The 14,214-nt window shown below is 41.1% G+C and overlaps 1 protein-coding gene across 1 annotated transcript in view; it reads left to right on the plus strand.

The window, feature by feature from the left end:
- Positions 1-14,214, plus strand: part of EBF1 (EBF transcription factor 1) — a 260,038-nt gene that overhangs the window by 152,904 nt on the left and 92,920 nt on the right. The window contains exon 5 of the mRNA XM_031555657.1: positions 8,439-8,520. Coding sequence (XP_031411517.1) covers positions 8,439-8,520 — 82 coding nt within the window. The remainder of the gene's footprint in view (positions 1-8,438; positions 8,521-14,214) is intronic.

A 14,214-nucleotide genomic window follows, 5' to 3' on the forward strand; every position in this document is an offset into this window, starting at 1 on the left:
TTCTTTTTTCCCAATGTGCCTTTTCCACTTATAAGAAAAGGAAAATCTTGAAAACAAAACCTGAGTGAGTTTTGAGCTGGGTCATGGGGAGGGATGCTGTTACAACTACACCAGCACCTTGCCTGATTATTGCAGGAGACCTCTGCTAGAGGGGTTTGGAGTAACACTCCACATCTGTCTGTACAGAACCTTTTCTCTGTGCTGCTGGTGCTCCAGCTCTGGCCAGAAGGTATCCTGCTCCCACACATCTCATAAATAGCCTGCCCTGCTGGGTCGGGCAGTTTGGATAGTCACACTGGTATGTCAGTGTTATTTAAGGGTATTACCTACTTCAATCATTAATAATGATTGAAAAATCATTGATTATTGTATGTGCAGCCAGGTTGCACACAACTTTGTGCAAGCTTCTTTATGCTGTAGAGCATTCATGTGCTGATCTGGGAAAGGTGTGCAAGAGAAAGGAACTGTTTCCCACACGTGAAATATGTACCACGTGAATCTTCATAACTTTCCCAGCAAGTGGATGAAAGGAGCATGTCATCAGCACCCTTGGCTCCAGGTGACAAGTTTTAGAGTTCCACATCTGCTAAGAGAGAAGCAGCTTCAGCTGGCTGGATTAGCACTGCTCCGCAGCATCCTGGGATTGCAATACCACCAATGTTTTTCGGTAACACTGCTGAAGTTACAGTAGTTTACCATGAGGTAGCAGGCAACCAAATACTCATATCGTATTACAATAACAGCAATGCTGTTATCTGTCATCGCTTACACTGAACAGAGATTCTTTTAGCAGAACTATGGCCCTGGGAGGGCTGCTAATTCAGTGGCATTGTGAACTATGTGAACTATGACAGAGTGCAGAGATGTTTTAGATTTTTTCCACTGACTGGATTGTAGCATCTTTAGTAAAATTAGAAATATCTCACCCGCTTTTGTAGCCTGGTCTGTGAGCAGTCAAATAGGTGAAATGGAGACAGAACAAAATGAAAAGTAGTTCAGCTGAAACAAATTGGTTGAATATATATATATATATTTTTATTTTTTTAAATAAATAAGTTCTGTTGGTTATGTGACTTTAGTCACTGTAGTGTTGGAAAGTCTATCACCATTTCAGCGAAAGCATTGGCCCGTCAGCTCATAAAGAGCAGGCAGTGATTTGAAGCATGCATAGAAAGGCAGAGCCGGAGGTTTCTGTGCTGGGTAAGCAAACGACTGCTCTGCAAAGGAGTGCGGCTCTGCTGCCTCCGTGCCGTCACAGAGTGCAGGGGTGGCGGTACGCACAGTCGTCCTGCAGGCACTGCGATTGCTCTGCATGCAGATGGCATAAACTCCTACAGCTCTTCCTATGGCAGGAGGGCAGCTGCAGCTGAAATCTAATAAAATTTTTAGATAATGGATCTGAGCACAGGTAAGGATATATAAGAAAGAAAAGTCAGATTTTCACAACTTTAAGGAAAAAAAAAATATTAAAATGGCAGATCTGGGGCAAAATTAAATTACAGAAACTGAGCACTCAAAGCTGCCTCTGGGCTGTTTTTAATTTTGTTTAGTGGTGTTTTTTGGTGGTGTTATCTCTTTCTTATTAAAAAATCTGGGAGAAGGAACTAAAACCATCTCTGTGGGATTTTAACTCACTCATGGGCAAAAATGCCAAACACACGTTCGCAAAGTACTGTAAATTTCTCTGATGCATTTTAACTCGCTACCTGAAAGCTAGAGAATTCTGTAAGATTCAAGATGAAACACTGATATGCTGTGAAGAACGCGCAGACTTAAGGAAAAGCAATTGAAAGCACTTGGTAAAGCAAGCAATGAGTAATTTAAGGCTGTTTTGGGCAGTCCTACCTTCTGATCTGGTGATCACATGGATGCCTCCTCACCTATTTGCTGTGCTGAACTGAATATTTACTGTGTTGATAGCAACAAACCCCAGCTATGCCAGCTCTGGGAGTCAGAGTGAGTTTACAACAATAATGCAGACTATTCTGTTTCTATTACTATGGTATTGCCTGAAGAATCTCACTCAATAGATTCTGGCTGCTTGAGGCTTATTCTCTCTGTCACATTGCCTTCTTGGACCTTTTCCGTAGTTCAGGAGGGAAATATATATTTTCTAGTAAAATAAATAATTTTTCAGGCTTTTGGTTTTGGCTTTTTTTCCCTTAGTGACTGCTTAGCATCCTATAAATACAAAATACATGTCTGATTCAGCTTCAGTTTTAAGTCACTGAGTGAGAATACTGAATCCAGTGAGAGCAGATTTGGGATTTTTTTTTCTTCGTCATTAGGATGTTTGACAACTCAAGAAGGTTATGTTTAGAAAAGAGTTAGATGATTGTATCTGGTGTTTAATTTCTCTTCTGCAGAATAAATTTCCTGTTGTAAAAATGCCACAAAAGGTAGCTACTGCTGTTTATTGACTGAAGAGCCAAGCAAAATCCAGCTGTGAACATGTGGGTAATAGGATGTTTCCCCCATGCTTATATTTGATTTCCATGCACGACCTCATGCTGGTAGATACCAATGTAAGGCTCAATTTTTCTTTTGTGAATGGGGTACTTGACATGGCCAGCTCACTGTATGTGAAAAGTGAGTTAAGTACAAACAGAAAAAACAAACTCCCAAAACTTTGCAACAGTGGATTCATTAATGAGTGGGAATTTGCATATTTCAAATGTTAAGACTTTTTTTCCTCTCCTTTTTCTGCTGTTATTAGCTAGGTTGGGCTCAAATTTCTTTTAGTGTAGAATTTTCCATTATTTTGACATCTTTTCTATGGCAAACTGGAATTAAAAAAAAACAACACTCCCTGTAAGGGAAGTTTAGAAATACTGGAAAAGTCAAAAGATTATAATTAAGGGGAAAAAAAATAATCCTATTTTAGTTTCATTTTTTTTAAAGTTGGGAATTTTCTATCTAGAGAAACTACTTCGAAATGGCAAGAAATATACACAGTCCTTCTGACATTTCTGCAGGGAAGTTTCTGTGCTTTGATTTTTTCTTTTCAAACTAAAATAGCATGAAACAATGGGTTCTCTCCATATTTTGATGTTAGTGGCAAATGTAGTTACCAGTAGATGTAGTCGAAGTTTCTGATTGAGAGAGTTATGTCTGAAAAGTACGCAGAAAATCCAGAAGTAAATGAAGCAGCTGAAGTGTGTGCACTGGCTGCCTCTTGGTGACCTGTGGATTCACCCCTGAATTGGCTTCTGTGCACCTTTATATGCCAAGTTTTCACCAGAAAGAAATTATCCATCATAAACTCCTTGAGAAAACTGTACTTGTAGCGTCCAGCGTCCTCTTTGCTGGGAGGGCAAGCATGGAAAGGATTGTGGCTGAATTCTGCAAGGTACTGAGGTATGTGAATACCACCTTTGTCTCCAACAGAACTGCTTCTGTATTTAAATTTATGCACATATTTAGTACTCCTGCTGAATCGGTACATCGTACAGAATGAGCGTGCAATCCTTTTATCTGCTGGGCAGTTGCTAATTATTGCACGTATTTTGCATTTCCTAATTTTGCAAACTCACAGGTACTTGCTGCTGTGTTTCGCCCAGGAGTCTAAATTTACCCTCTTCTATCAAATGTATTTACAGCACAGAAGAGTTGAGTTTTGTCAGATTTGCTTGCCCTAAAGAGGTTTAAGCTGTATCACTGGCACTTCTGGATAGCCAGTGCTCTGGCTGACCTTGGCAGCCCGACAGCTGTCATATTTTCACATGGATGAACTGTTCCTGAACAACTTCTCCAATGTATTGGGAACAAACAAGCTTTTCTTCAGCATCAGGAATGCAGCAGGTCTTCCCTTTCCAACTATTTTTTTCTTCTTCCACAAACATATTTATTGTGGCAATGGCAAGAAAATCCTACTGCTGAGCTTTCGTATTTGAGTTCCTTTAAATTTCCTTTGGGGGAGTGACAGAAGAACCAGCCCAGATCGTGTCAGGACTTGCTTTCTTTAACTCTTTGTTTGCTTTGAATAAACATGGACGTTAATTTGTGGTGGAAGAAGGGGAATCAGAGGACGGGTGTCAGGAAGGAGCCAGCAGCAGTGGGCAGCAAAAAACCATAAAATCATAGTATACCCTGAATTGGAGGGGACCCATAAGGATCATCGAGTCCAACTCCTGCAAAGTGTCAGGAGTGAGGAGGGGAAGCAAGGCGGGAAGGCAGCAGAGTAACCAGAGAGCTCAGACAGGGTTGGGGAAAGGGCCCCTCACTGGCAGAGTGGGGCAGTGGTGAGAGCAGAGTCCTGCTCAGACCAAAACCTTCCTGGGAAAGGAGCAGTTCTGTGAGGAAAAAAAGTCTCTTAAAGGGAATTTTCATTCAAGTTGTGAGGAGAGAGCTCTTCCAGAAAAGCTAATAAACCATTTGCTAGAGCTTCCAGCTGACACACAGAAGACAGAAATTCAGAATAATTTTGTCTGATTTAGACTGGAATTTTGTATTTAGCTGGAGGTTCTACATTGGTCCTTGCAATTTCTTAGAGATTTGTGGTAGGACAATGCCATGGCATAGGCTGCATGCACACAGACTTTGATGCTTGATTCGTTTTTGCAGCTGCACTGAGCTGCATTTTATCATAGCTTAGAATCTAGAATTAACTTGTTTTTCCCTAAACTGGAGTCCCATATCCACATGGGATAAGGGATGAAGCCCAAAGCCATCTGATTTAATAGCAATGCAAATCAGTCGACCCAGGTCCTTCATGAAAATTTGCATGTTTATGGACCTGAGTTCACTCCTGTGAATGTGGTTTGTGTTTCTGTGCTCCATATGCCCCAGTGGCCCTTATGCCAGAGATGTCAGTAGTTGGGAATGAAGCTGGAAAATGCATTCTGTTTGATTCATGCGAAAAGAGTGGTAGCAATAACTATAATTGATGACTGAGTCTTGTGTGGCAGAAGATCTGGTGTTTAGCAGACATGTAAGTTTGGAGAGAGTTAAAGTTGAAGATTGCACTGACATTCCTCTGTTTTTCACTTTTTTTTCTTTTTCAGAATGTATTTCAGGCCCCTGTGGTTAGTACTAATGCTATATATCCTTTGTGGTTAGTATTAATACTACACAGCCCTGCTAAATGGGGAGAATGTTAGAGCTGAAAAAAAAACCCTCAGTGAAGAAGTTAGATGCAAACAAACAGATATGGAAGTTTGTGCTTACAAAGGGCTCAGCTCTGCTGGCACTTCTCCTGGACCAATCCTGTCAATCTAAATCTGAAATATTTGCAGAGTGAAGTGCTGCTAATGAGCGAGGCTGGCAGAACTGGACTGGAGGTGAAGAAGGCAGTGGGGCAATTAGTTTCAAGCAGGAACCGAGAGATAGAGCTGAACCTCATGAGTCAAACCGTGATGCTCTGCCCTCGTTCTGATCCATTTGTTGGTCATAGTGGGGACACTGGGAGCTGGAGAGCACTGGGCCAGCCTGGGAGCTGCTCACCTCTTGTTTGGGCCAGCATGGGATGTATCCACGGAGCTGGGGGCTCCAGCTTTTGTGCGTTCCCAACAATGCAAAGCCTATATGTTGTTTTATCTTTCAGTGGAATAAAAATACAGTGCTTGGTAGGATGTGTTCTTCACAGTGAGAGTAACAGAAACTGGAACAGGCTGCCCATAGACCTTGTGGGGTTTCCTTCTCTGGAGACATTCAAAACCCTCCTGGATGTGTTCCTGTGCGAGCTAATCTAGGTGTTCTTGCTCTGGCAGGAGGATTGGGCTAGATGATCTTTTGAGGTCCTTTCCAATCCCTGACATTCTGTGATTCTGTGAACTGGCAAATTTGTACTTAAAATACAGTGGATGAACTTGGCTGTGTAAGTAAGGTATCTTGAAAATTCATCTGAAAAAAAAAATATATATATATATTTAAGTTAATTTTTTATTGAGTTGATTTAATTCAAATGAAGTTTTGTTTGCTTACCTGAGGTCTTTTGGTAGACTTAAATAGATAAGTCTAATTTCTTCTACAGTTTATTTTGATGAAGCTTCCATAAGATTTGGTGAAGATGGAGCAATTAGAGTTAGACTTCCAAACTTTGTGTCAGAGTTTGGAAACTCCAGTTCCTGTATTTCATAGTGAATCTCCCAGCTGCAATGCGCAGTGTTTGTCCAGAGATTCACCAAGAGCTTTCCATCTCTTCTGAGGGGCTCTTGCATCAAGCCTCCAGCTGTGCATCTTATGTATGTGGTGCAGTGGCTGGGAAGCCTTTGCACGGCTTATGCTATCGTTCAGTGCTGATATGTTTAATTCTGCCACTTCCAAGCTCTGTTTGGGGCCACGGTATGGCTGTAGGACTGCAGCAGACCAAGGATGCAGCTGCTGAGCCCAGCACTCGGCAGAACTCTGAATGGTCCCACAACAAACCTTAGTAAGCACAGGCTTCATCCCATAGAATGAGTAGTCCTGAGGCTTTGCCACATAAGGGCTTGTCTCAGGTTGTAAGTGCAGGCTGACAGGGATGTCTTTACTTCCCAACAGATGGCCAGGCTTTTTGTTTCAGCAAGCAGCCTTGCCTGGAGAGGTGGTCTCTGGATCCTGCCAGCATTTTGCATGACAGGGCCAGCTTAGGGCAAGGGGGATCTGATGTCCATGCCCTTCATAGCTCGTGAACTAAATGATGAGCTGTTGACAGGAAAACCATAATCTGAAGTGTAAGATCCTGAACTCTCCCCGCTTTTCGTTTTTCTTTGGCAGAATTAATGCCCTGTTTGCTTGTCTCTCAAAATCCATTCTGGCACGAGTACAAACCTTCGTCTAGTGGCAAGCAGTTGTCTGGATCTGAGATGCCAAGATTTGTGCTGACAGCTCCTTCTACACAACCTGAGTCAGGCCGTCACAGCTGGCCATTAGAGGCTTAAAAAGACACAAGCGCGTACAACAAATAGCACTGAATTTCAGTTATTGAAAATCAGAACCTGCTTGATGAGAAAGTGTAACGGCTTATAACCTCTCTTAATTTTGGCATAAACAAACACTGTGTTTCCAAACTTCTCTTCCAGAGTGATGCCTGTTTATTTTTATATTGATTGCTGATCGCTTGCTCTTATTTCTGAGCACAGGGAGAGAAGGGACTTTGTGGGCCAGGACATCAGTCCTTGATAATCCTGGGCATTGCAGTTTATAATCCTGACATTACCTTACTTTTCTTTAGTGAAGACAGTCCCTTGGAGTTTGACTTGGTCCTTGCCTGGCAGGATTTTCTTGGCATGGAAAGCCCTGAAGCTTGCTGGTTTGAGGGGCAGAATCCCAACTAGAGCAGGGCAAAGAATGCTGCTCATCAAAAAGGGATTTTCTGTAGCTGTTTACCCTCCACTTTTGCCTTTCTTGTTGCCAGTGTGTGCAAATTCTGCTGACTTTGCATTCAGTTTGGGTGTTAAAAGATGGATGCTTGCAGAAGTTAACTTTCCAATTTCAAGCAAAGCAGGACCAAACAATCCCTCGCCTTGCTTTTTTTTTTATGTGGAGACAGGTCAGATTAACTTCTGCTTAGTCAACTGATGGTTATTGCAAATGTAATGCTGCTCTGTCTGGTTGCACTAGGTTTTAAACTTGCTGTAGGATTAAATTTTGCACAGCTGAGCTTTAGTAGGCCTTAGTCTGTAGTTTATTTTGGACAAAAGGCTGATAAACTTTGGCTCTCAAGGAGAAAGCCTGGAATCTGAGACCTACCATTATTCATTGACTTGTCTTTATGAGTTTACAGTCCACTGACGCATAACACTGAAGGAAATATTTTCAGTGAAATGTTTGCTTTTTTCTTTGGCTTTGTAAAATGCAATGTATTTTCTTAGAGATATATGTCAGGGTCACAAAGCTACTTCAGTGAACTGTGTATGGTCAGGAAATAGGCAGCATTGAAAATATTTCACTTTTCCATGATGTCAGTCTTTTAACTAAGACTTTCCTGTCCTCTCTCGGGCTTTTGGTCTTTTGCTAACCACTGTTTAAGCATCAATATTATGTACAAACTGAGTGTAATTGTGGAAGGGAGATTTTGATTGTATGGAATGGTTTCTGTATTTTTGTATTAAATCAAAATGTGCACGCTAAATTGAACTTGTAAAACAAAATCCCTTTTTTACATGAAAAAATTCTCTTGGCTGGCATTTTTCATTTCTCTTCTTGCTGGAGCACAACATATATCTCTTACTTTCTTGCTGCATGAGTTTGGCTATTTAGTGTGAAGGGGGATCATGTCTAAGTCTTTAATGGCTCTATTACAGCAGAACTATTAAGTTCATGTATACCCTAGGACATTCTTACACATTTTGCTGGACTGTGGCCTCTGATCCCTCAGTGGATGGTCAGTGATATGAATTGTCTGAGTTGAAATTGCTAATGTAAACAAGGCTTTGTTAGACCAAATGTATAGATGTAACAATGTAGTACTGTGCACTGTTTATAAGATGATAATACCCATTTCTCTTTCTCCGCAGGTTCTTCTTGAAATTTTTTCTCAAATGTAACCAAAATTGTCTAAAAAATGCAGGAAACCCTCGAGACATGCGACGATTTCAGGTCAGTTGGGCACGCTTCCTTCTTTAAAAAACAGCAGCTAACCCAAACTAGTCTCGTAGTTCATTGGGAGATGCTAAGGTCAAGAACATTCTTGATAAAATTATCGCAGTGGGAAGTGAATCCATAAAAGGAAAAATCAAAATGACCTCACTATAGTTTTCGGTCACAAGACAACCTGGCTCTGGGGTTCTCTGTTCTGCCTGGGAAACTGGTTGCCTTCATGTAAACATGCCAGACAAAGTGAGCATCATGTCTGTTGGAAGAGGCAGAGGAAGCTATAAGAATAATTTAGTAACAAAATCAGGCTCGTGGCTCTGGTTACGCTTCAGAGTTTATTCTTCTGCAGCATTGAAGACTCATAAATGTGCATTAATATGATGATAGTCCATCCCCTCTTGGAAGAAACTACCAGTGGGTATCTTTCTTTGGACTGATATTCCCCAGCATCTCAGCATGTGGTAGGGGGGCTCAGGAGCTATGGTATCCATTCAATTTAAAAGGCCAAGGATGTTTCTGTATGCCACCCCTACATCCATGACTTGTTTTGGAACTAAGAACATAAGTATCTCTTGGGAAGATGGACTGTGCTTGCTTTTCTCTGAGCTGAAAGGAGAGACGGTGCGGTGACAAGGTTGTTGCAAACCCATTACTGGAGACATGATCCTTTGGCTGTGCCAGTGGTGATTTACCTGAGTAGGCGTTGAATTAAAATATGGGGTAGGGAGCCCAAGGACCATCTCTTTTGATGGAATGAGTAAATGGAATACGGGGAGAAAATATGATACGGTCTTTCAGTGGGGATTTGCCTCGGGGAGCTGAGGAAGTAACAGGAGGTTTGTCCCATAGACTGTATGGACCTCTGGAGGAAGAAAACACCAGAAGATGACTGCTGCTTTCTGCAGTAGCTCACGATGTTTGTTTGCTTCTTTGTGGCATCGTAGCGCTTAACTGACAATGCTAAATGCTTTGTGAGTGTCAACATTGTTTATGTGTAGAACATACGTCTTTTTGTGAACTATTTAGTTGCAACAGCAGTGGAAGGTAGAAGGCTGGTATTTGCCCCTACAAGCATAGATGTGCAGTAGATGTGGCAACAGCGATTAATTTAATCAGAATGAAACCTAGCATTATTGTGGCAGAGCTGTTAGCTTCTCATCCCATGTTCTTCCCTCCGTCACATTTCTCCAGTGATTCGAGAGGGCATTATCAGCGAAGGAGAAAGTGGAAAAAGGACTCACCAACATGGGGTTTCAGGCCAAGCAGTCACCCCTGGGACCTGTCAAAACTTGCTTCACAACATGTACACTCTGCTGGGTTTGTGCTCACGCAGGCTAGAGGCTGATTTTCATATGGTAATGCCTTTGTGTGTTCTCTCAGAACAGCAATCAGGAGCCTGTGTCGGCGAATAGGTAGGACATAGGAAAGGTTGTTGATCTCTTGACTTGTAAAGACATTCTGTCATACAAACCCAGCTTCACAGCAGTTGAGCTTTCCGTGTGTAAACAGAGACTGCTTAATTACACAGGTCATGTCAATTAGTGTGACCTTAGCATTTTCAAGAAATTAATCACTTTCAGCAGAGCGAACCGCTTATACAGTAATACAGGGTGGTATTGAAGCTTGTTTTACTACAGCTGCTCTTGTGTTGTTGATTTTTTTTTGTGTTTGCTTTTCTTTTTTAATCTTGAACTTATTCTTTTTGCAGTAGACTTCTTAAAATAGTCAGAATACCGAATCCAGTCTTCACTTTTTATTTCTTGGCATGAAAAGGACCAAGCATGCAAGTTATCAAGTATCTTGATAACATGATGCACCTAGGTATTTAAGATGGTGTTGTATAGGAACCAAATGAAATCCAGGTGCCTGTGAAGTGAGTAGAGGGTTTGTCATCAGCTCCTTTGTGTCACTGAAGTATTTCCAGTGCCTTCAAAAGTCTGTCTTAAAGAGATTTCCAAATCCTTTTTGAACAGCAGCATATGCCTCTCACAGAAAATTTAAGATTTTTTCTTCCTTTACTTTGTTCCACCTTCTATGCTGGACTGTCGAGCTGCCTGAGAGCTTGTCCACTTTTTGGCATGATATCAGTCATCTCCCTCCCAGAATTGCTAGGAGTCATTACAACAGAACTTGTGAAACAGCGAAGGCCAGGGGCATGAGTTTAGTACCAAATAAAGGCAGTTTGTACTGAAAAATTTCCTTCCTAATAGGTTTGTTCATGCAGCAGGGAATTGTCTGACTCTTCTGCGATCTAAGATGGGTTAAGAAAGTATAGGGAATAGGTAGTGTGCTGGTTCAGAAGACCTGTGAATTTTCATACACGTATAGAAATTAATTTGGAAGTTTTATCCCAAACATTGTGTTCCTGAACTAGTGGGATAAGCTTAGAAAAGCAGGAATGGGCCTGGAAAGAGATGCATTTCTCTGCATTTCTGAGATGCTCAAGCATGTGATGACTGGGTGCTGCATATCAGTAGTGTCAAGTGCCAGCAGGAGTGTGTGCTGCAGTGGCTGTAATACCTCTGTCTCTTTTAGCAGAAGACAAGTTCTCTACGGAGAGAGTGGTGAGGTGCTGGAACAGCTGCCCAGAGAGGTTGTGGATGCCCGTTCCCTCGGTAGGTTGTTCAAGGCCAGGTTGGACTGGGGCCCGTGGGCAGCCTGGTCTAGTATTAAATGTGGAGGTTGTGGCCCTGCATGTGGCAGGGGGGTTGGAGATTCATGATCCTTGAGGTCCCTTCCAACCCGGGCCGTTCTGTGATTCTGTGAAGACAGGAAAAGTCTAATGCTATCCATGCATGGACTCGAGGCAGTTCAGTTGAGTGTTCAACTATGGTACAGACTCCCTTCTTGTTCTCAAGAAAATTACTTCATTTCTGTTTCATCAGCCCAATTGCACAAAACATTTGGCAACACCACTTATTTTCCCTTTAGTCCAACCTTGTCTTTATTATTCTACAAACCCCATGGAGCAGATGCTCAGTCTGTTTTTGCATTCTCTGTCACAATAAGCTGTTGATTTTGGTGGGATGGGCTGTGGAGTCCCAATCAGTGATAGTAATAAGTAGGTGGTATCATGGGTAAACTCTGCCTGGATTTTGTTTTTCAGCACTGAAAACTCGTTCATATAACCTAAACAGTTTTGTATGTTATTGTAATTAATGAAACCCAAGTGCCCCGTTATCTTGTTGTTCTTGTTTTAGCACAGCTGCTTGCAAACTGACACATGTCAAGTTATAATTTAGAGAAAACTTTTCAGACTGAGTCACTGCATAAAACCCTGAACATTCATTTATTATGAAAACCTTGAAAGTCACTCAGAAATTGCCATGCTGTTCAATGCTGTTACCACAACCTTTTCCTCAGCTTAGGCTGCTGGTTTGCCTCAATGGGATGCTGCCACTCATGTTTGAATTGAAGCCACTTGTGTCTTATTGCAAATTTGCATAAGAGACAGAGATGATGCTTCATGAATCCCAGATAATGGAATTTGGACATGCAAGGCTCCATCCCTAGAGAAGGGAAAGGCAAAAAAAAAAAAAAAGACTGGAAAATAGCAGTAAGAGCTGTGGCCCAATTCAACAAGGTAATTAAGTGCCTGGCGTGGCCTCATGCACGTGAGCAAAATGACTGAATATACTGTATTTATGTGCTTTAAGTTAGGCACATTTTTAACTGTCTTGTTAAATTGAGAGAAATTTCTAGTTATTAGGATAAAGAAGATATTGTAGGAAGAGGTCACCAAGTGGTGATGAAAATAAAGATGCATTGCTCAAGCCACTTCTGCATAGATTTCAGAAGAGCAGCAAATGCACGAGTTACAGGTTTTACACTAATGACGCGCTTTAAATCTGGAAATCATCTTAATCAGATTTTTTCTGCCTTTGCCACTGGATGTTGGGGACATCACAAAAATATCAGAGCCCTCAACATAGACTGGAGAAAATTGAAAGCACAAGGAACATGCTATGTCTTAATCAGTTAGTGAAGCTTAATGGGCTGTGGTTAAAAATGAGGAGTCATGCAATGCTTAATTTTGATATATTAGGTGAGGTACCATAACAAATAAACGGGCTGAGTGCTAAACGTGGATAAATAGCTTGATCTACAGGCTCCTGATCTCAGAATATTTTTTTAAACTAAGCTCCAAAGCATTCACAACTGGACTATTTAATGGCAGGCAGAATAATTCACAGAGCCATGATACGTTAATGCCGTTGATAGTGCCAACTTCATTGAACAAAGTTATAAACCAATGTGTTTCTTTCATACCCCTGTCTCCCCTGGTGTTGATACAGGATTTAAATTCAAAATCTATGAAGGGCTGAAGCTAAAGCTCAAAATCGTTTTCCGTGTTTGCCTGTCCCAAATTAAAACTGTGTTTTGTTGACAAAATTTGGAAAGGTTTGAGATTTGGCAGGCCTGGTTGTCCCTGTGCTTACATTAATGTGTCAGCACCTCATTAATCATTTATTAAACTGTAGTGTGCCTTTCCCTCTTGCTATGGTCTGTGTTTTAGGATGCCTCCGTGGCCATTCCACATCTACTTTGGCTCTCCCCTCCCCCTAACTTTATGATTTCTCCACAAATTAGGTTTAGCATGTGCTTTGACTTGAACATGTCCCAGTCGTTTCAAAATCAAGATGAGGAGAGTGTAGTATTTTTTTAGATTAAAAAATATGAGTAGAACTTGTAAGTATGTAAGTGCTCTGTAGCAGTCCAAGTATGTAACTGTAGCACACAAAATTCAAGCTGTATTTTTTCCCTGTTAATAATTAGGGGTATTAATATTTTGTTAGTGCACTGTATGCTCAGTATTCTTGTATTAACAAGACTTTGTGTTTTAAGCATTAAACAGTATTTGCTGTTTCTTGCAGGTGCAGTATTTTTTTTTCTTCAGACACATAAGAATAACCACTGTTGTTTTTTTTTTCTTCTGCATTTCCTGAGACTGGAAACAGTTTCTCGTGGGGATTCCTTTTATAGTTTCTTCTGCTAACGACACTGACGAACCACACCAATGTGATCTGTTCATAGTAAATCAAACTCTGTTCAGGGGTTAGGTAGGGAGTCACTGTTAAGTAATTCAAAATCTGTTGCATCAACAATTTCAGAAACATGAGGGGGAAAAACTGAATGGAGTTCTGGTTTGATAAAAGCAACCTCACAAATTATTTCCTTTAGTTCTTCCCTAGGAAGCGCATGGATAGAGACAGCTGCTTACATACACATCTTTCAAAGGTTTGGGACCTGCCTTGCTGTTATTGTTCTTGAACTGTTAGTATCCTTATTTCTCAGAACATTCAGAAGTTTGGCTTTCAGCACAGGATTGATCAGTTTCAGTGCAAAGTAGGCATGTTCCCATATGGTTTTTGTAATGGAGGCTGTATTTCAGGTTGTGGCCATTATTATCAGTTGCAGTATTATCTGTTTTCATATGCACCTTAGTAGGTTCCTAGAAGAAGATAAGAGACTGGTATAAATCATGGAGCTATGGCAAGCAATGCCAGCTAAGGATTTGGCTCCAAATCCCAGTTGCAAAGAACTGACAGTGGTTGCAAGTGCACAAATAAGATCGCAAACCCTCAGCCACTTACTATATAAGATCATATTTTATTGAAAATGTCATAAACTGTATTCTATCCCTCAGGAATGCAAAGAATAAATTACTTTTGAAATCCCTTTTGGAATTTTATATAT

This window comes from Meleagris gallopavo, chromosome 15, assembly GCF_000146605.3.
Source record: "Meleagris gallopavo isolate NT-WF06-2002-E0010 breed Aviagen turkey brand Nicholas breeding stock chromosome 15, Turkey_5.1, whole genome shotgun sequence".
Classification (NCBI taxonomy): domain Eukaryota; kingdom Metazoa; phylum Chordata; class Aves; order Galliformes; family Phasianidae; genus Meleagris; species Meleagris gallopavo.